The 25354-nt window shown below is 52.4% G+C and overlaps 1 protein-coding gene across 1 annotated transcript in view; it reads left to right on the forward strand.

The window, feature by feature from the left end:
* Positions 1 to 4254: 4254 nt before the first annotated feature.
* Positions 4255 to 25354, forward strand: part of TUNAR (TCL1 upstream neural differentiation-associated RNA) — a 48266-nt gene continuing 27166 nt past the window's right edge. Inside the window, exons 1-2 of the mRNA XM_060293666.1 lie at positions 4255 to 4632; positions 4908 to 5225. Of these exons, the coding sequence (XP_060149649.1) occupies positions 5214 to 5225 (12 nt within the window). The 5' untranslated portion in view covers positions 4255 to 4632; positions 4908 to 5213. The remainder of the gene's footprint in view (positions 4633 to 4907; positions 5226 to 25354) is intronic.

Below are 25354 nucleotides of genomic sequence, written 5' to 3' on the forward strand. Positions count from 1 at the left end.
AGCGTGAAAGCACCATAGACGCTACATGAATGAACGGGCAGGCTATGTTCCAATAAAACTTTGTTTACAAAAGTAGTCAGAGGGCCAGATATTGATCTAAGTGTTATCCTTCCTTGTCCTGAAAACACCGTCTCCCCGGTGGCCTAGTTCAATGTTTTGGGGCCACACGTAGGAGCTAATGCAACCCTCTCCTATAAGAAAGTCCCTCATCTCTTTAAGGTGATGATACCCTCTTGCCAAGTTATCTGTTTCCTTTTCTCCCATGATCCCATCTCTCCTCAGTTGTCCTAATTCCAAGTCTCTCACCTCTTTTTTTTTTTTTTTGCGGTATGCGGGCCTCTCACTGTTGTGGCCTCTCCCGTTGTGGAGCACAGGCTCCGGACACGCAGGCTCAGCAGCCATGGCTCACGGGCCCAGCCGCTCCGCGGCATGTGGGATCCTCCCAGACCGGGGCACGAATCCGCGTCCCCTGCATCAGCAGGCAGACTCTCAACCACTGCGCCACCAGGGAAGCCCCTCTCACCTCTTCTTAAGTGTGGTTGGCTGAGTTATTTTATTTTGATAACCACGTTAATATGGGTGTTGGAAAGGAAAGATTCAGACCTAAAGCCTCTTTTCTAGGCAAAAACAGTGTTACATTTTACCTGTCCTTTAAGACACCCTCTCCCCACTCCACAGGCCCTATCCTTTATCTCAGCCGCCCTGTTAGCACCAACGCTGCGTATCCCAGAGGCTGCAATCACCAGGACCAGACCACCCAGGCAGAAGCCCCAGGTTCCAGCCATGAGGTCTGCTAGGTATCAGCTTTGAGGCCGAGGGATCATCCCACCAAGGAAAACTTCCTCAATGCCCTGAATCCAGGGAAGAGCCCCTCTTCTGTGCGACCACATGGCCTGCAGGCAACACAGCACTGAGCCCCGGTCTTGCCACCCCACCCTGCTGACTGGTCTGTCTCCCCACTAGACTGTGAGTAAAATGAGGGCAGGGACCACGGTGTGTTCACTGCTGAATGCCTAGAGCCAACAGAGTGCTGGGCACAGAGTAGATGCTCAATAAACACAATATTAAATGTAATATTATAATATTCAATGAATGAACACATAAATGAATGAATGAGTTGTAAAAAAATCCCGAGAATGGGTGAACGAGTCAGGCCTCCTGTGCATACAATGTACCCACGACACGTTGCCAAGCCTGCTCTCGCACTTAGTGACCCACGCAGTGGGCTCTGACCCTCGCAGTGGCCCTGCAAAGCACTGAGGTTGGCAGGCATCATGACCCCATTGCCCCCGTCAAGCACGGCCAGTAAACCTTTGCCTGGTGGCTGCCGGGAGGCTGGGTCCCCTCTCTGGCTCTCTGCCGCATTGTCCCTCCCCACTCACCACCCCATAGCCCCGGCTCAAAAGATGTCCTTGCTTGTGCCTTCAGGGAGGGGGCCAGCACTCAGAAACCGTGGTCTCCACAGCTCCTGTCCATCCTCTTGCTTTCCTGTCTTGGGTCTTAACTCCTGCCCACATGAGCTGCTTATTCATAGCTCTGCGAATTTCCCCTATACAGTCCTCTCGATCAGTCCATTCCTGTTCATGTCCTCTCCACATACCCAACACCTACTCATGCCTGGAGATCCAACTCAAATGCCACCTCCTCTGTGCAGCCAGCTGCAGTCCTGCAGACAGATGTCTGCACTTTTATCACTTCTGTCTATGCCTCCAAGAATAGTACTTGGTAATCCCGATAAGGCAGAGCTTATGAATTCAAAATAAAATTGAGGGTCTAATGATTAACAATAGGTAGCTTTTATTGAGAGTTAACTGTTCCAGGAACAAATCCTGGTGACTTTATACACACATCTCATTTGTAATCCTAAATGTCAGGCAGACATTTTCTATAATATTGTTGTCTCCATTTTTCTTTAGCCTGGCAGACAAAATAGAAAAATGGTTAGGAGCATGGCCTTTGGGGTTAGGGAGACCAGGCTGCAACTCCCAAGTCCATTCATTTGCCAGCTACGTGACTTTAGGGAACCTATATATAACCTTTTTGAGCATCCCGCAGAGAGGGGTTAATGAAGTTAAAATTAGCACTTGTAGATAGAGCCCTCGGTACCTAGAATACCTGGGCATGAGTTAAGCCCTCTATAAATGTCTCGAGGAGGACTCAGAGGACAGAGCGTTTATCTAATTCATCTTTGCACCCCTAGTGACTAGTATTGTGCCCAACTTCCAGTGAACAGTCCTTACAAATTTGAGGAGATGTTCCTCCACTGCCATGCAGATGGACATCCTGGAAAGATGTGGCCCTGGGGGTTCACGGGTTTCCTTAATCTCAACGCGCTCATATATTCCCCACCTGTATTAAGAAAAGCATGAGGAATAACAATATGATGCAGAGGGAGTCCCACCTGTTGCCCTCTTGCCCCGCCCCCATACACACACTGTAAAGGATGAACGTGCTGGCTTTGGCTTTGACGCAAGCCAATATTTTTCAAATCTTTGTGCACAGTGAATGAGATGTTTGGACTGTCAAATCACATTTCCTCACAGGCTGCCTTGTTTCCTGAAATAGTGGGGCCCAGATACTGGTTGTGCATGGAATACAAACTTTGGGATTTTGTTTACTGTGAGCACTGGGTTCCCTGACCAAATCAGATGTCCAATTATATCTGCATATTGGGAAATCTGGGCTGAAGAAAGAGCCGGCTGCCAGTATGGTGCCAGGAAGCAGTCCTTCTGGAGTTTCTGTGGACCAGCTGCCTGGCTGCCACCACCCATAAAAACTGGTTGGGCGACAGTGTTGCTCCCAATTTCACTAGAAAATGTTGGATCTCAACTGGCACATGGGCTGGGATGCAAAGTGGTTTTCTCAGAAAAGTGCTGCTGCCTTTGGGCCTCTGTTTCTTAAGATACAGGTTTCTGTTTGGATGGGTTTGCAGGGTTTTTCAGCAAGAGTTACTGACATCTGAATAATAACTATGGTAATCATCATCATCACCATCGGAGGAAGAATCCTGTCAATGGGCTAACAAAACCCGCTGGGGTCCTGGTATTTCCCAAAGCCCCTCAGGGATGGGATCTGCCCTGGTGAGACCCCCTGCTAGGATATGGGAACTTTCTTGGGCAAAGAGGTCCCCCTTCTCCTCTGTGGGGTCATCTTCTGCCTCTTTCTCCCCATATCCACACCAGAGAGGAAGAGAGGACAGTAGGGTGAGGAAGGGGTGTGGGCTTGGTCCAGGGGGTGAGGCGGCAGGAATGAGTGGTCTTCCCAGGAGTGGGGAAGTGAGGCTCTCTGCACCCAGCTGCTGAAGAGGGGCAGTGGTGGTGTGTGGGAGCTTGGAAATCAGGAGGCCTGAGCTCTGCTTGCTTTGAGGCTCCCAGTGGCAAGTCATCTCCCTCATCCAGAAAAGCGGTCCCTACCTGCGATGAGGACTTTCACAGACCCTTGCCCCACTTTCCTGGGCTTTGGGGTATATTTTGGGGAGGTCCTAGATCAGGAGACTGGCTGTAGCTTTACAGCTAATACATGTTCACATTTGTGGGGCAACTTAGGTGCTAGCGTTTAGCTACAGGCTTTGGGGATGAACGCGCTATTTTACGGAAGATGTGAAGTAACTTAGGGCACATTCCATATACATATTGCGGGAAATTGGAGGGGCCCCAAATCCCCAAATGGGAAGGCATCCCGAGCCAGATTGAAGTGTCTACCCCCAATGTGAGCAACTGGATACAGGGGTGGGGTAGGGTGCGGTAGGGTGGGGAGGTGCCAACACCGGGGTTGGTTTGATTACAACGAAACTGCCCCCGACATCCTGGGCTTCCATGATGAAGAGACAGCGCAGGAGCAAAATGTCCAGGAAGGAGTGAGAGAGACCAGAGGAAGGAGGCTCCTCCGCCACCCGAGTCCTCGTGTCCCCAAGTACGTCACGTGGGTGGGAGTGTGTCACACACCCCCACGCGTCCACTGCCACATTCCTCACGCTCCCGCCCCGGCCGGGCCCATATACGCGCGCCTGTAAGCGCCGGGCCTCCACGGGCCACGTCGCCGCCACCTGCTGCTGCATCCTTAGCGAAGGGGAAGGCGCATCTCCGCGCCTCCCACCCGACCTCCACCTCGGTGTGGGCCTTCCTCTCACCCCCATACTCCGGGGCCGTGTGTAGGACGTCTTCCCCGGGCCCCTCCCCAACGCAGAGGGGGAAGCAGAAGGAGGAGCTCCGGCTGCAGCCACCCGCCCTCCCCCACCTCCGGAGCTCCCCCTCCCCTCCCCTCCCCTCCCCTCCCCTCGGCTGCCGCAGCCCCGCTAGTAGTGCGAGTCAGCGTGGGCTCCCCAGAACGAGTCGCTAGGTAACAGGGCGGGCTCCGCAGACCCGGGGCCGGGGAAGCCCGGGCGTGTCGTCAGCAGCTGCGCTGCGGAGCGGGGTCCGGGGGCGCAGGGACCCTTCCCTGTCCGGGCCTGCTGACCAGGCTGGCCCGCCCCCTCCTCCCAGGACGCCTGACCCGCGCGGTTCGCCGCCGCCGAGGTGCCCCTCCCTTGCAGGGACCCCGACGCAGCCAGCCCCTTCCTCCTTCCCGGCCGGTGCGCACAGCTCTGCGCGCGGCAGAGTGGGCGCCCCACTGTCGCGGTCGCCGTCGCCGCCGGTAAGCTGCTCTCGGGGGTCGGGGCTGGGGCGGGGAGGAGGGGGAGCGGGAAGACCGGGACAGCTCCCGCCACCACGGCCGCCGGACCAGCCATGTGCTAAAGTTTCCGGGGCTCCGCGCCCCACTGGGCGGGCGTGCGGCGCGGGGCTCAGCGGCGCGGTGGGTGGGGCGGCGCGGTCCTGCTGGGTGCCTGCCGCCCCTGGACCCGCGGGGCGCAGCTCTGCGCGCTCTCACGCTCTCTCTTCCTCTCTTCTCTTCCGCGCTGCCTCCCCGAGGTCCTCCTGCCGAGCCCCGGCGCGGGGCATGAGGAGCCCCGGGGCGCCGCCCGGAGACTACCCGGCTGCGCGCACACCTCGACAGCGGCGGACCGGGACATGAGCCGCGCGCGCGGGGTCCGGCGCCCGGCGGCCAGCCCCAGCTGGCAGCGGCCAGCGGATCGGCGCTGCCCGGGAGAATGAGGCAGGAGCCGGCGGCAGCCTTCTCTTTCTCCTCCTCTTCGCCTTCCTGCGGCTCAGGCACCCCGGGCCCGGGCCAGGCTGTGGCTCTGCTGCGTGCCCCGCGCGCCCCCCGCCCGCCTCCGGATGCGCTGCTCGGTAAGCCAGGCCCTCCGCCGCGGAAACAAAGCCCCTTCTCACGGCCCCAGAGGCTGCCTCCGAGCCCCCTGCTCGGCCCCCACCTAGAGCCTGCGGGATTTCTTACTGAACCCCTGGATTCCCCTGTTCCCCAGACCCTGCCTAGAGGCCGAACTGCCCGGGCGCCTTCGAGACCTGGTGCTTTCCCGGGCCATCAGGGAGGCAGATGCGGGCTTGACACGCAGGCAGGAGGAGACCTGTTTGGTCTCGATAATGCTATATGCAACCTGGGTTCAGACGCTTCATTTGTGGAGGGAGACGACTCACATATAGTGACCTCGAAACTGGTGTCCAGGCTGTGCTGGGTAGTGTGTCTCCAGACCACCAGAGGAAGTGCGTTCCCCTTATTCTCTGGCTCAGTTGAGGAAACTGAGGCCCAGGGAGGCTGAATGACTTAATCAAGGTCACAGGGCCAGGAAGCGCAAGCAGGGAGACCAGGATTGGAAACCAGGGTGCTGTTTCCACCTCTCCCTCGAGCTGATCCTTTTGTAACAAACACACCTGTCCCATTTCTTCTACTAACTGCTTCCGTCTGGAGTTACTGTGTGTGTGTGAAAAGACTTGTGCTGATGAGTATCTGCTTGGATGAAATAGATTGCTGGAAGCATGTATTTTTAATTTTTTTGTCCATCCCTCCATCACATAGCTGCTCACCCTTACGTGAACTGTAAGTGCGTGACCACTTCTGTTCAGGTAGGAGGAGGATATGTTCCCCTGGGTGCTCTCTTTCCTGGGATTCTGTTTCTCCCAGGCCTCTTCAAGGTTGGAAAGGGCAGAGTTCAGATCCTCCTGTGTGCCTCCTCTCTGCTGTGTGTGTCCAGCACATGCTCGGCCTCAGAACCATGTCGTAGACCTTTCTGTGGTGTGAGGGCTAATCAAAGCTCGTGCCCCTGGTTGTGTACGTCTTAGAGATGGTTACTTAACAGGCTGATCCCAGATGGCCACTGTGTAGGAACCAGCCCTGCCCGAAATTTTATCTTGGTTCAAATTTGCCAACCTTCCATGTCATCAGAACTTCCCACATCTCAATCCAGAAGAAAAGGAGGGGGGAGGGTAATGTAGACAGGAGGCCTTAGCTTGCCCCCAACTCTCTGGTTTTGTAGCTCTTAACTGTTTGCTTAAGTGCATTTAGGTCGACCCTGAGAGGGAAAGCCACGCGGAATCACTTGGTCCTGGTCCGAGGGGCTTGTTTACTCGCTTGAGTGACCAAGCGTTGAGCTTGGTGGTCTGCAGGACTCGGACAGTGTTGGTGTCAGTACAGGGAAAGGCCATCGGTTTCCCTGTCAGTGAAATGACGGGTCACACTGGATGAACTCTCAGATCCCTTCCAGTGAAGGGATTCTTCGAGTGGCAGAAGAGGGGGTTACAGGCCGGAGCTAGGGGGTGAGAGCTGATCAGACCCACACATTTGGAAAGATAGCTTGTTGATCAAATAGGTTGTTGATTTCCAAGAGGAGGATATGGTGCCCGAGGGAGCTGCAAAATTCAGGTTCCACCCAAAGGAGGTGAAGCCTGGGCAGTGCTTTAGCGGATGATTTATTGAGCTAAAGCATGGTGGCTATAAAATGTCCCAACGTGCCAGATTGGGTTCATGGGACAGGTTAGGCATTTCATTTGGAGAGATGACATTGACCCCTAAGAACTGATGAAATACAACGCATCAGCTAGATGTCCAGCTGGCTCGAAAGGGACCAGCTGGTGAGCCTGCCTGTGCCTTTCAGAAAGAAACTGTCATAGCTGCATAGGTAAAACCTTCTCCGCCTAAACAATTAAAGCAAGTAAATAAAGTGATTTTTAGACTCTCCTCTCTCCATTGTTTGCTGATTATATTAGGGAAGGGTGGAGCCTGTCTCAGCAGGAATAGAGGGACTGTCACAAGAAAGGGGGGCCACTAGGAGGTTTAGACCCTGACTTGGTCTTTGCCTGTAATTACAGCTAAATTCATCAACTTGCCCTGTGGGCACTTAATGGGGTTGTTATAGGTCTTTTAAAGATGCGGATCAATGAACCTTTTAAAGTGTTACTGAATCTCAAATGAAACGGGCACGGCCCACCTTTTTTTCCCAGAAACTGTGCTCCCAGCGGGTCTTATGACTGTTCGATATTTACGGAACCAAAGCAAAGCTTTCATTTTTGACAAGCTCATGGGGTCTGTGAATGGCGAGTAAGGCATCTTGTGTGGACATATCAATCTACCAGCATTGTGTGTTTTAGCTCCGCATGACTGACGGGTGAGGTTTTGAATAAAAATGAAGGCAGAGAAACAATCTTCATGAAGTTACTTTTGGAAATGATGATGTAATTATGAGAGAACAGTTTTTATGTCACATATCGTACTATTGCTACCCAGAGCCTGATTCCACAGAAAAATATGACTCCTGTTCCTCATACTCAGTTTTTAATGCATCAGTTCTCTCTTATTTTTTGCTCTTTTTTACCCTCCTGGCGTGAAAGTGTGCAATTGAGAAAAAAAAGTCTCCCTTTTCGATTCTGTTTTGTCTTCAACCCACTTCTTTTCTGGAAGATTGCTAAACCTGACCTCTTCCACACCATATATAATGGCCTCACGTTCAGGTATATTCTAGGTGCCTCATGTTTCTCTTGGGAGAGCAGGAGGGGTATGCATCACAAATGAATGACAACAATGAGACGTTTCCCTGGTGGGCATCCCATTTCTAACTCGGGAGTCTAGACCAGGAAGTCTTTTGATCAGAGCTGACAAGCCCCGCATTGTGAGAACCCACTTCGGATGCTGCAGCATTTGTGCAGTGTTGAGGATGTACGCAGGTACCTATGGGGTGTGTTCCTTTTCTCTAAGAGGAACATCCTCCAGAGGCCAGGAGACCTGGGATTTATTCTTGCCTCTGCTCTGAATTGGCTTTGTGACCTTGGATAAGTCATCTCCATTCTTGGGGTCTTCATTTACATCTGTGCAATGAGTGTGTATGTTTGTATGTGTCCCTGTGTTCATGTGCATGTGTGTACATCAGTGCCAGGAGACCCCCTCCAACTCTAAGCCCGAAGAGTCCTCGGAATCTGGATGTAGCTGGTTATTAATAGCTCCAGAGTGCCCTGTACTTTGAGGTTACATAACATTTTCAATTAAATATCTGTATAAACAGTAAAGAACTGGTGATTGTAAAAAAGTGTATTGATTATCCTAAGCGGGGACTCTACCCTGTGTGATGAAAGAACTTTTCGTCTTAAAGGCAATAATGCCAGCTTTCCCGTCATGGCACCTTGCGGGTGGCATCTTGGCACACAACGGAGAGGGCTGAGCCAGGACCCTCTCTAGGGTCCATGCGGCGGGAGCCACTATGTAATTTGGGTCAACGGGGTAGGAGAAGTGTCACATCTAGCTTTATAGCTCGAGGTCCAGGGGACATGGAGGTTTCGCCGTAGTCTTAGGCTGTTCCTGGAAGGTAGGAGGGGAAGTATGTAATTACTGTTTGCAGTTGTTTTGAAAATGGAAAGTACTTTAATTAGAGCCTTGAATTCAGCTGAAGCTGAAAAATGGTGAGAAGTTCGTAGATTTGGCAGTGGTGTTTTTGCCGGGTTCTCTGGGCAGGCTTACTTGTCACACTTTAAATAGTCTGTGGTCAGAGGTCAGGTTTCCTAGCGAAGCTGCAGTCATCGTCAGATAAAGAGGGTGGGAGAAAGGAACCACCAGTCCTTAAACATTTTGTCCCGCCGGCTCTGCAAAGTAGATCTTACGAACCCTTGTTCTAGATTTGGAGCCTGAGCTTGGAGAGCTGAAGCGCGTCGCTCGAAGTCGCACGGTTATTGAATGGCAGAAACAAGCACGATTTCAAGTGCGTTCTGCTGGGGTTGAAAGCATCCTTCCCTTACCTGCCACACTTCATGTCCACTGATGCTGCAGTGTGTCTGGAAATCGAACCCTGTCCTTCTTCCCCAAATTTTAAATAACAGTATGGCACAGAGAGGGCATGCCAAAGATTTGATGTATATGACATATGGGGGTGATGTCGTTCTTGAGAGACTCCTGAATCCAAAATGTTGGATTTCTTTGAACTCTATGTCGAATGTATTAGAGTTGAAAGATACTCAGAAATAAGCCAAGTGTTACCCTACAAGGGTTAGCGTTGGTAGTTCTTCGGGGGAAGCTAAAATAACTCCTTAGGTGCCATGTCACCCTGGGTTCTATGGGAAGTGATCACAAGCTGGCACGTGGGATATTTTGGAAGGCGTTGCCAGCCTGCACCTCGCGAAAAGGGACGCAGAATAAAAGTTATGTAACAGAAGCTTTCGGAAAGAGCGTGACTCCTCTTCCAGCATGCCACGGGTTAATCCTCCCCCAGACAGCAAACTAGAGAAAGAAGTAGAAGGAGCATATGCAGGAACTTAAAGGTTCACCTATAGCTCTTAAGAGTTTCCAGGACTTAGAGGAGGAATTGTCAGTTTCAAGAACTTTTCAAGCCCCCAAATAGAGATGCCGTAACAAATAGAGATGCCGTAACAGCAGATACTTCGTGGAGCCTGCGGAAGTCCACCCACGCTAGCGTAGCTGCTGCCGTCTTTGCTGATAGCTCTACAAATCTGGATGGCTATCATCCATACCCAGGACAGAAGATTCCAGTATCCTGTCTGCAACACACAATTTACAGAGGGTAAAGGGAAGTCATTGAAATCACCCTTCCTTACATTCTAGTAACGATACTCAAGCTGGCTGTCTTTGCCAGCAGTTTAAATTCCTTCTAGCTCTGATGCTGGCCTTGCCCATGTCATAGGAGTGATGTCTTAACAAAAAGGACCTTCCCTCCACCTCTTCTGGTTTCCTGAATGGCTTCTGTGCCAAGAGCTTCGAGTTTCATGGAAGGTGATTAATGAGAAAAAGCAGACAGAATGAGTTGGAAAACTCGATTGTGATTCACCTGTCATCTGTAAAACACCAAAACATCTTAGCAGCCAGCACAATTTTTCGATGTCGTGAATGAGAAATTACATTGCATGTCCCTAGTGAATGATAAATTACATTGCATGTCCCTAGTGAGACCTGTAGAGTTTGTACCCTTTGCTCCCAAGCCTTGAGAGAACAGATTCCTGGTAGCTTCAGTTCTGGGCCAGATTTTTAGTACCTTTGGCTAGTCAACGGCAGAGAATGCAGAAGTGGCCATACAGAGGCATCGGCAGTTAGGCAAGAAGGCTGTGAAGTCCCTGGCCTCTGATTTGTGATTCCTGTGAACACTTATTTGGGGCCTAGTAAGTAGAAATGATTTAACACCCATTTCCAGCATTGAGAAGCACAGAATTTTCCTAAATTTACTAAAGAATTTTATATGTTTCATGCCGTCTTTGTATGTGGCTTGTGACGAGTGTAAATGAGACTCTGCGTGGGTTTGAAAGCCTGCACCCTTACAGGCCCTTCTGGTGGACGTCGAGGGCTTGCCTTAGCATTTGCTAGGCGGAACGCTTCTGCACTCGACATCACGGAAACCAGAATCACAGGTCAGGTGGGGTGTTCGGGAGGCTCTGTGTATTCTCACTTCAGTTTCTCAACAAACTGTGATGAGCCACTCTCTATGCCTCCTTTAGCATCCCCAAGCAGAAGCACACATAAGGAATGCCCAGGGCCTCCTGTCTTTCCATCATCCCAGGTTTTGAGCCTATGTCTGCTAATATAGTCTGGGATCCTGACCAAGACCGTTTCGTTCTGCCACAGATAAGCCACTCAAGTTACGTTGGCCTCTGTGTGACCCGCCCTGCCCCCCCAAAGATTCTTGCTTCCTTTTCATTCAGAAGATGGATGATAATGGCAATCTTTTTTTTTTTTTTTTTTTGCGGTACGTGGGCCTCTCACTGTTGTGGCCTCTCCCGTTGCGGAGCACAGGCTCCGGCTGCGCAGGCTCAGCGGCCATGGCTCACGGGCCCAGCCGCTCCGCGGCATGTGGGATCTTCCTGGACCGGGGCACGAACCCGTGTCCCCTGCATCGGCAGGCAGACTCTCAACCACTGCGCCACCAGGGAAGCCCGGCAGTCATCTTTTAATGATCCTATTGACAAGTCTTCTGTTTTTAAATAAAGTGAATGTGCTTTGACAGCATCATGAATAAGCAGAAAGTGATTTATGAGTGCACGTAGTCCCAGTTCACTTGCTGAGAGGGCTTTATTGAAAACTTCTGAAAAAGTAAGCCCGGCTTTGCAGTGTTAAACATTAAAGGTAGAAGTGGAAGCCCGTGTTCTCCACCCAGAAAGCAGGATAGAAGAATACACTTGTTCTCTAGAAGGGAGTGTTGAGACTTTTCTCAGTGTTACCGACAAGATCAACACCCGTCTGAAAATGTCGTACAGGTGCTGAAGTTGTCATAAGCCTGCTCCAGGTATCCCTGTGGAATTGGAGAGCTGCTCTGTCCATCTCTCCAGCCATGGTGCTATCTCCTCCACTGGGTGTGCCTCTCTGGTCCTGCCTGATCACTGGTGATCACTGGGGTTGTTCTTCCATCGGACAGGTGTTGATTGTCAACAGTAGAACAAAGATTCAGTGAACACCAGCTCTGTTCCAGGCACTGCAGGGCATTGGGGCTGCAGTGGTGGACCACAGACAGCTGCAGTGTATCCACACATGGCTTCTGTTCCTGTAGGCCTGGGACGGTACCACTGCCCTTTAGGGCCCATCCCAAATCTGCAGCGGAGCAAGGAGGCCAGTGAGGAGAGCCCAGCCTGGGAGTGAGGGGGCCTGCTTGTCAGCCCTGTCTCACCTGGGCACCTGGGGACAAGCCTCAGCCCCACTCTGGCCCTCCACTGGCTTCCCTCGGCTGTGAAGTGCAAGGACTGAGTCATGCAGGGTTTTTTTCCAAGAGGGATCCAGGTACCACTTCCGTGGAAGCATCCGGGGAGCTTGCTAAAATACAGATTCCTGGGCCTCGTGGCAGACCTATTGAGTCAGAACCTCAGAGGGTAGGGGCCCAGAATCTGTATTTTTAGCACCCTCCCAGTAATTCTTCTCTCAGGAGCAATAAAAATGCGAGAACCAGATTCTTCTAGGTAGTTAATCACTCGTCCCCTTCTTGCTCCAAAACACTCAGAATGTGGCGCCGCCTCCCATGCTGGCCACTCCCCCCACCTCCACCCAAGCCATTCTCTTTCTGCTTCCCTGCGGCCCTCTACAGTTTGCTTTCCAGTGGCCCCCAGAGGGAGCGTCTAAAGGACCATGACCTTTTCTGCTCAGAGCTCAGAGCTCGCCAGTGTCCCTGAGAGCAATGGCCAACGACTTTGGGAAGGCCTCCAGGGCCCTGCACGATCTGGCCCTGGGTCCGACCTCCGCTCCTGCCATCTCCCCTTGCTTCTCCCCTTCTAGCCACACCGGCTTCGTGCCGTTCCTGAAACGCACACAGCTGCCCGAGAGCCCTGTCACTCTCCATGAGCCCATGGGACCTGGGGACTGACAAGGAAGGGGGCTCGGCCGGTGGGGAACAGCCCCGAGGAGGTGCTGTTCTCTGTCTCCCCACTGCTTTGAAACTCTCTACGGACGGATGCTCTCACGCTCACTGGGGCCAGTCTCAGCTTCCAGGCCCTCCACCAAGTACATACTGTTTCAGGAGCAGCCCTTTAATTCAGAGCACCATATTATGGGGGGAGTCATCACTGGACGGGATCACTGAAGTGGGCCTGGAGATCTCTTTCAGAGGAATCTTCTAGAAAGACCCCGATCCCCTCCCTTAGGCTGGATGTCTCTTCAGCCACAGTTAACCCTGGGGGCCCTGCCGTCCCTCCTCTTCCGTCCACAAACATTCCCAGGGCGGCAGCTATGTCCAGGCATCACTGCAGGCCTGCCGTACACGGGAGACGCAGCGGCTCTGGGGTCTGCTTGGTTTCGTCTCCAACTCTGGCTCTTGCTTTCATACGGATGGAACAGGGAGGCCTGGACCACAGTCTTCTGGCCTGTGTCTTCTCCCACCGGGGAAGAGGAGCTCTGGCCTGTTTTTCAGGAGTGGCTCTCCTGGGGCCCGGCTGAAGCAAACCGATCTCAGAAATATTGAGTGCGTGCTGGGTAGGAGGGAGAGATGGACCATCTTGTAAGATTCGCTTCCAAGGAGACCTGACCGCATAAGCTGGTATAGAGATTTAAGACATAAACCGTGTCTTAGACAAGTCAACACATGGCACTAGTTCAGGGTCCCTTGAAGCCAGCCTGCCTGGCAGTGTATCGTACGAAAAAGGCCATGAAAACCTCAGGCCCTGCTGTGTCCTGCACATGGTAGGTGCTTCTCCTTGAATCTCGTGGAAAGAACCATTTTCACTCTTAGCATCCATCTCACAGGTTCCTGCAGTGGACACATGGACCAGGCCGTCACTGAGAGGCCATCAGGTAGGATGGTGTGGGGATAAAGGGAAAAAAAGATGCTGTCTGTCTTCAATGGACCCCGAGACAGTCGGGAAAACGTGTAACGACCCTGTAGCTAATTAGAGTGGTTCACGTGCCCCGAGAAGGCAAAGGTGGGAACGATGGCTTTGGATGGGGGAGGGTGGGAGCATGAGTCTTGAGAGATGAGTAGGAACTTGTCAAGCAGAGATGAGGGCGAAAGGCATTCCGGGCAGGAGGGAGAGTGTGAGCAAATGTGCAGAGGCCGGACCATCAGGGGTGGGTGAGCAGGTGGTGCAGGGCTGTAGCGTCGGGCTGCTGGAGCAGAGGTGCGTCAGTCCTGTCCCAGCGGGAGTGGGCCTGGAGTGCCGGGTTAAGGAGTGTGCCGTGTCTCACAGGTGATGGAGCCGTGGGAAGTGCTTGCGTGAGGGTGTGGGCTTTAACAAGACAGCTGGTGGTCCTGCTTCCTGCTCGGCTGTATTATGGTGAAGGTGTGTAAAAGGTATAAATGTATTAAAAGGTGTATAAAAATAAGGCATCGTCTGTGCAGGATGAGTGTGACTGTCTGGGGCATGACCTCCAGGCCCTGTTTCTCTGATTGCCCTGTGTCTACTGCTCTGTATCTGTTGAGTGATCCTCCAGGCCCCGCTGCCCAGACCCCGGCTCCACTGACCCTGTGGGACTCGGAGGGGAAGCGAGGTGGCCATTGGCTGTAGCACTTGCTGTCCAGCCGTCGTGGACTCCGGCCAACGGGAAGTGGAGCAGGCAGTGTCCCAGCCTGATTCACTGAGCCGTGGGTCTCCCTGCACCTCTGCAAATGCATTCAGGCTGCTCCTGGCCTAAAAACAATGCTCCCAGACCTACAAACACAGCTGAGAGAATCCAGGGCATGCGTTCGCCGGCCAGCTTCCCAGCAACGGGCTCGGTGGGCGTGGGCGGGAAAGGGGTCAGTTTCAGGAAGCAAAGGCCATGCCATTCTGATCGTTAACTTTGAAATCAACATGCTCGGTGGGATGGGTGACTTCTGCAGAGCCAGTGGGGCAGACGCAAGGAAGAGGGTCCCAGGGGTCCTCTACCTTCTCATTGCTAAGAGAAGGGGAGGGAGAGAAAAGGCCTGTTCCACAGGCCAGTGGGCAAATTCTTAGCTGTTTCTGGGGAGTTTGGCCCTGGAAAAGAGCCTTCTTTAGGACAGGCTGACTGCAAAATCATGCCAAGGGCAAAGCATCCCGGGCAGTTTGAAGAGCTGCCGCCTGCTGGGGACCTCATCACCCCAGAATGTGGGCTCAGGGGAGGGATGCAGCTCCGCCCTCCCAATGGCCCCATTTATAGATAAAAAATCGAGGCCCAGGGAGGCGAAGCAACTGGCCCAAGGTCACACAGTGGGCTTGGAACCCAGCAGGGCATCAAGTCATTCTGGAGTTGGTCATGATCTTTGAAGCTGGCCAGTGCCCAGTGTTGGCGCAAGTCCACGTGGAAATGGACAGTTTGTGCTCACACCGCTTTGTCCCCAACCAGTCGCAGAGGATGTGGCTTTCTCCTTGTTCCTTTGCCCTTCCTCTTGGAAGCCAGGCCCAGAGCCAGGGTCCTGGGCGACCAGAATTGGAGGGGGCTGGGAATACCCCTGGATCTCTGGCCCTTTCCTCACTTGCTCGTTTGTGAAGCTTGTGTGGGTGTTTGATGCAAGGAGAGAACAGTATCAGAGCAAATCAGAATGCTTCTCAGCGTCTGGCCATGGGAAGAACTGAGGCTGAGGTCCGTTTGGAGCTCAGGGTATCATGAAAAGCCCCACCAGTTATCCAGGAAAGCCTGCCACCCAGACTCTCCAGGCTCCTTGGATGTACCCGAGTCCAGCCCAAACCGCCATTGGCATCCTCATCGGTGTCTCTGTCTCCTCCCAACTGTCTGTTCCTGCATCCCCAGCGCCAGGGACAGAGCTCGCTTAGCGGTAGGAGTGGCTCCAGGCCTCTTAGTGGCTGAGTGAGGGGTGCTACGTGGAAAGGGATCTGTTTGAGCTTCGGGACCAACCCGGCTCTCCTGGCTGTGTTTCGCCTTATCAAGGAGGTTCTCCCGAATGCGTGAGAAGCTGATGGATGTCAGTCCTGCCGGCTGACTTCACAACAGTAAAACCTTCAAGGCTTTATTAGGCAGATATATAAGTACAGTTCCCGTTCGTGAACTGAGTCCATCACAGCCCTCAGGAACATGAAGGAATTGTTTGCAAACTTTCCCAGTTTATTACCCCCAAACTTGGTAAATGTATGTTTTAGATAAATAATCTTGCGAGGCCCGTATGTCATGGCAGTTTGGGACAGAGGTAATCTACCTGCTGGCAGGTTTCGTAGGTTTCATCACCTTATTTACACTTATTTATAATGGAAGAGTAGAGCAGAGCTAAAAAGTACTATCCTCATGTGGAGGGAGGCTAAATGTTTTAGAAAATGTATGGGTGCCACGCAGGTGGGCAGTGGGATTATTCTGAAGACGTTCAGAGTGTCTGACCTCAGTCCCTCTGTTCTTCTGGTCAAGGACCTAGCCCCTTCCAGACGGGACTGGCAGGTTCTTCAGTGAGATTTTGATTACTGTCACACCCTCTTCCGGGGGGCATGCGTGTTTTAGTTGAACCTGTTTTCAGAGTCAAACCATGGAGCATCTAACTCACTGTGCGATTCTTAGGCAATTTGCTTTAGCCTTTTTGGACCTTGTTTTCTCTTCTGTACAATGACCGTAATAATAACAGTTAGTGATGATCATAGCTTTTATATACTAGGTGCTTACTCTGGGTGGAGACTTTGTGCTAAATAAGTACTTTCCATGGACTAGTTTATTGAATCTGAGCAACAGCTCAATAAAGCAGTTACTTTTCTTATTCCCATTTTACAGATGGGGAAACTAAGGCTTAGAGAGTATTTATTGCTGCATAGGAAACACCTCCAAATAGTGGCTTCAAACACTAGTCATCCTTTAAGTCCAGGGGCCGCCTGGGCTCAGCTCGATGGTTCTTGCTGAAGGCCTGTGAGATCACAGTCAGGTTGTGGCTGTGGCTGGAATCACCCAGAAGCTTCCGCACTTCCATGCCTGGTACCTGGCCCAGGAGGACGCACACAGCCTGGGGGTGTGGGGGGCTCCTGGGATCTCTGTGTAGCCTCTCTACGTGGTCTCTCCAGCAGGTGGGCCAGGCCAGCTGGACTTCCTACATTGTGGCTCAGGGCTCCAATGCACATGTCCCAAGAAGGAGGGAGGTGTGGGAGGGCCGTCTGTATCGCCTTTTATGGCCAAGCCTTGGAAATGACACAGCATCACTTCCGGCATATTCTGTCCCTTAGAAACAAATTACTAAGGCTGCCCACATTGGAGCCCACATTGATGGGAAGGGCGTTGCAGAATTTGGGGCACGTTTTAAGCCACCATGGAGAGCATAGGTGGCTTGTACAGGGGGTGGACTTTGGTAGGCGGCAGAGTAAGGGTGTGACCCAGGCGATGTGATCCTGAGCACATCCGGCCACCCCCCTGACATTTGTAAACACTGACCACCTTGCTCTGTGGGAAACCGGAGCTCCCTAAACCCCGGCACCCTCCTGTCCGCCTTTCAGGTGTGCTCCCCGAAGCAGCCAGCAAAGCTGCTAAGAACACGATGTCTGCTTTTCGGTTCAAAGAGGTGCTGGTGCAGGCCCTGTGTATGCCCCACCTCGCCTCCCCTTTCGTCCCCTTGCCTCCCTCCCCCGCACCCTGGCCTCTGCTCACTTTCTTGGACCCTTTAGCACGTTCGCCTCCGTGAACATTTCTGCATCAACAAGTATTAAAAGTTGTATCTCATGATTGAGTTGATATCAGGATGAATATTTTAATGTTATATATTAAATCATTTTCTTCTAAATAAAAGTTCATTTTTTTCCTTCTGATTTTAAAAGAAGTGGAAACGTTTCTATGAGTCTTGAGCCCTGTGCCCCCTGCATCTGATGGAAAAGTCAGGCCTGCCTGCACCTACCCTCCCTGCCCTCGTTCCCTCACCCTCCTCTCCTTCCCTCTCCTCCCTGCACAGACACTACTTCTCTCTCTCTTTTGTTTTTAATGCACATTCTTTTTAAAAAGTTATTTGTTTTATTTATTTATTTTTGGCTGCGTTGGGTCTTTGTCGCTGCGCACAGGCTTTCTCTAGTTGTGGCGAGCAGGTACTGCTCTTCGTTGCGGTGCGCGGGCTTCTCATTGTGGTGGCTTCTCTTGTTGCGGAGCACGGACTGTAGGCGCGCGGGCTTCAGTAGTTGTGGCGCACGGGCTTAGTTGCTCCGCGGCATGTGGGATCTTCCCGGACCGGGGCTGGGACCCGTGTCCCCTGCATTGGCAGGCAGATTCTTTTTTTTTTTTAACATCTTTATTGGAGTATAATTGCTTTACAATGGTGTGTTAGTTTCTGCTGTGTAACAAAGTGAATCAGATATACATATACATATATCCCCATATCTCCTCCCTCTTGCATCTCCCTCCCACCCTCCCTATCCCACCCTTCTAGGTGGTCACAAAGCACCGAGCTGATCTCCCTGTGCTATGTGGCTGCTTCTCACTAGCTATCTATTTTACATTTGGTAGTGTATACATGTCCATGCCACTCTCTCACTTTGTCCCAGCTTACCCTTCCCCCTCCCCGTGTCCTCAAGTCCATTCTCTACATCTGCATCTTTATTCCTATCCTGCCCCTAGGTTCTTCAGAACCATTTTTTTTTTTACATTCCATATATATGTGTTAGCATACGGTATTTGTTTTTCTCTTTCTGACTTACTTCACGCTGTATAACAGACTCTAGGTCCATCCACCTCACTACAAATAACTCAGTTTTGTTCCTTTTTATGGCTGAGTAATATTCCATTGTATATATGTGCCGCATCTTCTTTATCCATTCATCTGTCAGTGGACACTTAGGTTGCTTCCATGTCCTGGCTATTGTAAATAGAGCTGCAGTGAGCATTGTGGTACATGACATTTTGAATTATGGTTTTCTCAGGGTATATGCCCAGTAGTGGGATTGCTGGGTCGTATGGTAGTTCTATTTTTAGTTTTTTAAGGAACCTCCATACTGTTCTCCATAGTGGTTGTATCAATTTACATTCCCACCAACAGTGCAGAAGGGTTTCCTTTTCTCCACACCGTCTTCAGCATTTATTGTTTGTAGATTTTTTGATGATGGCCGTTCTGACTGGTATGAGGTGATACCTCACTGTAGTTCTGATTTGCATTTCTCGAATGATTAGTGATGTTGAGCATCCTTTCATGTGTTTGTGGGCATCTGTGTATCTTCTTTGGAGAAATGTCTATTTAGGTCTTCTGGCAGGCAGATTCTTAACCACTGCACCACCAGGGAAGCCCTGGAGGTCCTGCATCTTGACTGGCACATGGGGTGGCAAGAATCAACACCTGCTCCCCAAGCAGGCTTATAATCATCCTTCCGGCCACCCAGAGACTTTTCATTGAGTAGCTTCTGTGTGCCCACAGGTCCTACCTGGTGTCTGTCCTCGTGGAACCCAGAGGGGCAGAAAGACAGAAAAGTCAACACGTGAATTATAATCACTAGGAGATTGTGGATAAGGAATCAGCATTTCATGAAAACTAAAGCCAGAATTGAAGTCTGGCTTCGCAAAGGAGAAATGCTCACAGAAAAATCATGATCAGCTGTCGGGACGCCTCCCTTGCCCGCTGTCTGGAGCCCCAGGTCTCACCATCTGGTCCCTCCCTCCTCCCCCCGTCTCTCAACTCTGCTTTTCCCTTGCTACTCCTCTGAGCACACGGCTCAGTAATGGTCACCCCAAAATGACAGCCTCAGCCCTGTGTCTGCGTGACCTCACAACTCACTCCGTCTCCTTGGGGGCCTAGATTCCCAGGAGAAAAGCTAAGTGGCCTGGCTTGGGTGGGGTCTTCTGTTCTAAGCAGCTGTGGCTGGGTGGGTGGGGTCACGTGGGGAGAGCTGACTCTCCTCACCTGTAATTGGGAAGGTTTCCCAGGACGGGCGTGCAGGGCTGGCGTTTCACTACCCCATTTCCTGGTTTAGGGTTGCGGTTGCCAGCCTTCTGGTACACACAGGTGGGGAAATTTGTTTAATCGAGGAGTTGGCATGAGATTGTCAAATTCCAATCTGCCCTCTGTTACCACCATCATATGATAAATATTAAGAAAAAATAGGAAAACCCTACTTTTGGAATTTTCAAAGAGTAATTATTTTTCATTAATTCATTTATTTAAGTCTAATTAATTAACCAGTCACCATGCATTGTTCTTGGTTTGTTTTCATTTTGCCTAAGAGAACTAAGACCTTGGTCATAGACCTGATCTGGTCTGTGGACCCATAGTAACAAAACACTGGTATGTGCTGGCACTGGGCTCAGAGCCTGCCGTGCACTATTTAATCCCCAGCCTCCCACTGCCTCCCCCTTGTGAGATGGAGAAAATGAAGCTCAGGGCGTTGTCCAGAGTGGCACAGACAGCAAGAAAAGGAGCGGGATTTGATTCCAGGTTGTTGACTCCTAAAAAAGGGTCCTTTCGGGTGAAGGAGATGGATGGGGTCCCATCTATAACAGAGGCAAGCCTGTGATACGGGTGAGCTAGCAGAATGAACGAGCTGCTTAGAGACTAACAGAGTGACTCTGGAAACTTCCCCAAAGAAGTGTTTACTCCTGAAGAACAAGAAGGAAGCACTGGCCAGAGGAGGGAAGGAGGCACCCCAGGCAGGGGATGGACACAGGAGTGTGGATGCAGGTCTGGCAGACTGGCCAGACTGTGCAGTCAGAGCCAGCCGAGCTTGGGGTGCAGGGAAGCGGCACCAGCCAGTCTGTGATGTAAAAAGACAGTCTGTTGGTAATGTGGAGGTTGAACCAACATTTGCAATTAGAAATCTGTGCTGGAAAACACTTTTAAATAAAGCAAATGTTTGGCATATGCAGAGAGATGCAAATGGACTGATTACTGAAAATGCATTCGGTGTAAAAGCTACAGCAAGGTTTCGCCTCCCTGGGGGGCAGCCTTGAGAGTGACCTCGACTTTGAATGTTAATTCCCTTCTTGGAGAAAACCACCGCCTTTAGAACAACGTCCACCCTCTTCCCTGAGAGTCTTGTTGTAATTCATACAATGATTTTGTTTATAAAGCCCATCACGGGCACAGTCGAATTTAGCAGCTCTGTGGGTGGGCGGGGCTTCATGGCCCCAAATGACAGATGAAGAAAAAGGCTTAGACTACCTTGGGAGTGTGCCTCGGGTCACACGGGTAGAGCGGGAATGTGGACCAGGGTCTCTGTACTGCCAAGTCTCACCCCGATGGATGACTTCTTACCAAGTTCATAGCCCTGTGGTTATGCAGTACACCTGCAAGTGGGAGGGTTTTTCTCACCTGGGCTTTCCTTTGTCATGTGTCCTTGCTGAATGCTTAGTTTCCGGGGCTGCAGTAACAATAACACAAGCTGGGTGGCTCAAAACAACAGAAGTGTAATCTGGAGGTCAGGAGTCCGAAATCAAGGTGTCAGCATGGCCAAGCTCCTTCTGAAGGTTGTAGGGGAAAAGCTTGCCTCTTCCAGGCTTCTCGTGGTTGCTGGCAATCCTTGGTGTTCAATGGCTTATAGCTGCATCATTCCAACCTCTGCCTACATCTTCACGTGACGTTCTCCCTGTGTGTCCTGTTTCTCTGTATCCAGATGTCCCTTAGGACCCACCCTCATCCAGTATGGCCTTATCTTAATTTGCTTACATCTGCAGAGACCCAAATAAGGTCACGGGTACCAGTGGTTAGGACTTGAACATATCTTTTGGGGGACACAGTTCAACCCATTCCATTGAGAGACTGCCTGGGTGGCGGGGTCTCTAGTGGACCATGTCATGTCCTCAACCAGAAGGTTCTATGAGTAGTCACTTCTCTCGAGCCCGTGGGGGGGTCTTACCTGTCCCCTTCTCAGGTTGACTCAGCACATGCCCCCAGGGAGCCCCTGGATCCCTCTGGCCCCTGAGCGAAAACTCAGCTGCTGCCCGCTTAGCGCCCGTGGGGGTGGGTCCTGCAGCTTTGGCACCTGTTTGGGATGCCGCCAGAGCCTGGACGCAGTGACTGGATGGCAGCATGGGCACGTTACGTGTTTGGGGGAGCGTGGTCGCTCCCGGCTGGCTGTAGCATCCTTCCTTGGGGCTCCAGAGAGCACCTGGCGCCTTGCTCGGTCTGGGTATCATTCTGATTTCAGGGTGGCCAAGGGACAGCTGTGTTCGGGGAGGTGGCACAGAGCTTAGACGTTCGAGCTAGTCTGGTTCTTTGCCCTGCCAGCTAACAGACATCTCCAGGGCAGGGACGTCTGGCCATCTCTGCTTTCCCTTCAGCACAGCTTTGGATGCATGGCAGCTGCCATGTACTTACAAATTCAGTCACCCTGTGGCAGGCACTTGGGGCCCCCGAGACACCCCAGGGCGAATCTCTTCACTCCATGTGCACTGCAGGGCTGCTGCGGCATTCGATGAGCCCGTGTGTGTTCATTAAAACCACACACTCGAAAAATGCCAACTCTGGTTATAACCCAGGGGATGTTTAAGGAGGAAGTGGCAGGACTTGACTGAAGAACAGAGCATAGTCAAAGGTGGCTCCTCTCGCAGGGATGGGCGGTAACGTGGCCCCGGTGGGAACAGATCATAGGAAAGGACGGTGCGTTTGGTCCCCTGTAGAAACTTCTTGCGTTTGCAAGTGGAAACATGCAGATGAGTTATGCTCTAGATCTGTCAAGTCTGCAGCAACTGTGGTCCATGAGGTGGGAACATCATGTCACTAGAGGAGACCAGAGAGCGGAGCATAGGCAGGGACCCTTTAGAGAATTCTATAAGAGGCCTTCTGCCGAGAACTAGAGGAGACCCAAGAGGAGCGGGGGGGCAGGGGTGAGGGCAGCACGGGAGTCTGGGCAGAAGCAGTCTGTCCTATTGGTAGCACAGAAGGCAGCCTGGGACATTTCGGTTTGCAGGATGGGAATTCAGGGTCTTAGGAAACGGGAGCCTGGGGCAACCTGGGTGGGCGTGGGGTTGGCAAACCTGAAAATATAGGCTGCCTGGCTGTTTAAGGAAAAAAGTTTGCTGCAGAAAGAATCCGAGTGGCCCAGGGCCAGCAGGGCAAGGGTCATGCTCTACCGGCTCCTTATGGCTCTGATGGTTTAGATCTGTCCTCACCCTCCGTGTGGCCTTTATCCCCCAAGTTGCCTGAATGCTCCCTGAGGGCAGGGGATGCTCCTGAAAGACCACCGCCTCCGCCAGCAGTCAGCAGAGTGCCAGATGCGTAGTCCACGGGCGCAGTTGAGGAGACCCGTTGCCCGAGGCAACGTGCTGAGTGCTGAGTCCCCAACCCCCGCTGCCTTGGAGGACATTTTTCCCAGGGAGCATGTGGAAATGCCTGGGCTCCCTCACTTTGCATTGGGATTCAGCTAGTCTGAGGTGTGGCCTGGGCAGCAGTACTGCTGAAAGCTCCCACGGACCCTGCCTCCAGGGCTGAGATGCGAGACCTGGACCGATTGTGGCTCCACTACTGGGCCCCGGCCCTGCCCTGCTGGGTCTGACTCATCGTTCAGCCCAAGGCCCAGCCTTGCAGACATGATGCTTGTGGTGGGACTAGCCACAGACATCCTGGCTCCTGCTGATTCAAAGCAGAGAGCCGATTTTGCCACGCACAGTCTGGGCAAACTGTGCTCAAGGGGAGACAGCAGGTTTCTGGAAGAGGGAAGAGGGGCAGCCAGTGCCGGGTGGTCCCAAGCTGGGTCAGTGGCCGTGGGCACTGGAGAAAGGGCCAGTGGGATGGGAGAGTGTTTCAGGGAAAAGAGCCCATCTCCTTGGACTTGGTGTCCTTTTGGGGTGAAGCAAATGCCATTTCGTCAGAGCTCCTCTCCTTGGGGACAAGACGATACAGTTCCCGCTAATGAGCTGTCATTGAACACACGCTGTGTGCCACATCTGTGCAAGGGGTTGGGGACCACTAAATGAATTGGACAAATTAGACAGTCATGCCTGTTGGAGCCCAGCAGACTCCGGCCTCGTCTAACTCCGGGCAGCCGGAGAGCAGAGGAGGGAGAGAGGCGGTCCCGCTTTGAGACGATCGGGCTCGAGGCTGGAGGGGGACAGGCCTTGTGGGGCCTCTGGTGGCCTTTGTGCTCATCGAAACATTTTTTTTCTTGGTATAAACTGTTCCCAGTCGACAGAGGAAGGAGGTTTGGAATCAGGCCCGTGACCTTCTGCAGGTGCTGAGCTGTGGGTCTATATAGATTGTTAGGTTTTTACATTTTAAAAAAGATCCCTAAGGCCGTGCTGTGCCTGAAAGAACAAGCTTTTCCACCAGTTGACCTGCTTCTCTCTGCCTGTGGAGCTTCAAGAGGTCTAAAAAGAGGATCCTGCCTGCCGTCCCCCTCAGCAAGCCGCTGATGGGACTGCAAGGGTATACAGCCAAGGTCCAGAGGTCGCTACGGGCAGGATGGGAGGATCCAGGCGCCCGAAGTGTCCTCATTCCGAGGGCTCTTTTGGAGTCGCTGGGGCGCTATGTGGCATCCCCACTGGGTGGACCATTCATCCACGCGTAACCCCTGTCCAGTAGCTCCTCTCTGCTGGTGCTGGGTTGGAGCCGAGGGCAGAGACGGATCAGGCAGACTCACCGCTCTAGGAGTTGGGTCAGACAGTGGTGTCTCTAGGGGACGTGACAAATGCTGTCGGCCAGGTAAGAGCAGGGAGTGTGGACCAGCACTGAAGCCGGAAGAGGCTCATCAGAGGGGCTTCCTGGGGAGGGAAAACTCTGAGCTGTGTCTTAGAGGAGGGGTAGCAATCAGCCTCGTGAAAGAGGGCAGTCCAGGCAGGAAGAACTGGGGAGGGGAGAGCTCTAGGCAAAACATGCAGGGACCTGACAAGGGCCAGTGGGAGGGGCGGGACGCCAGACCTGGGGCGGGAAAGACAGATGTGCAGGCAGGTTTGACCTGCTGGGAGAAGTGCTGGGAGCCCAGCCTGGCTCGGTGTCCACAGAGCTGGGCTCCAGCAGAGCACGCATGTGGACCTGTATTCGGTGCGTGTGTGTTCATGTGTGTGGGGGTCAGGGGAGTGGAGAGTTGCTGCAGGAAGAGGCAAGCCAAAATCCAGGCAGTGGGATGGTCACGTCAACCAGTCAACTGTGCTTTACTGGGTGGCTGCCAATACAGGCTCACACGAGGTCCCAGGGGTCAACCCTCACCCCAGGGTCACAGTTCACTAAGCCTCCCAACATTTCCACAAAGTGGGAATTATCATCGCATATTAGCAGTGATCTCGAATCCATACAAGGCACCCTCAGGGACTCAGCCTCTGCTCTTCCTGGCAGAGTTTTCTGGAATCTTCCCTCCCCATTACCACTCTATGCCCTAAACCTTCAGAACTTCTTTCACATCCGTTTTTCCTTCCTTTGAGCCCTTACGCCTTCTCTTGTGTCCTCTGGAGCACTTTCTTGCTTTTGCCGCTGTTTCAATCTTGGCTAGGTACCACCTCGGGCAGCCCCTTCTCCCTGACCTTGGCCGCTCCCACCTCAGCCTGTGGTCCCACATCGCTGGCTTCTCTAGCGCACAGGGCTTTCCCATCACAGCATCCACCCCCAAGTGTCTTCTCCTTGCTAATCCTTGAATGCGTACATCGTGCCTTGTGCACCTAGCATGGTCCCTGGCCCCAGGTAGGTGCTTAGTAAACTATCTGTTAAATAAATTCATGAATCATTGAGAAAGCAAAAGCTCAGTGAGATTAGGAAATATTCTCAAGGTCACGCTGCCAG

Source organism: Globicephala melas, chromosome 2, assembly GCF_963455315.2.
Source record: "Globicephala melas chromosome 2, mGloMel1.2, whole genome shotgun sequence".
NCBI classification, from domain to species: Eukaryota; Metazoa; Chordata; class Mammalia; order Artiodactyla; family Delphinidae; genus Globicephala; species Globicephala melas.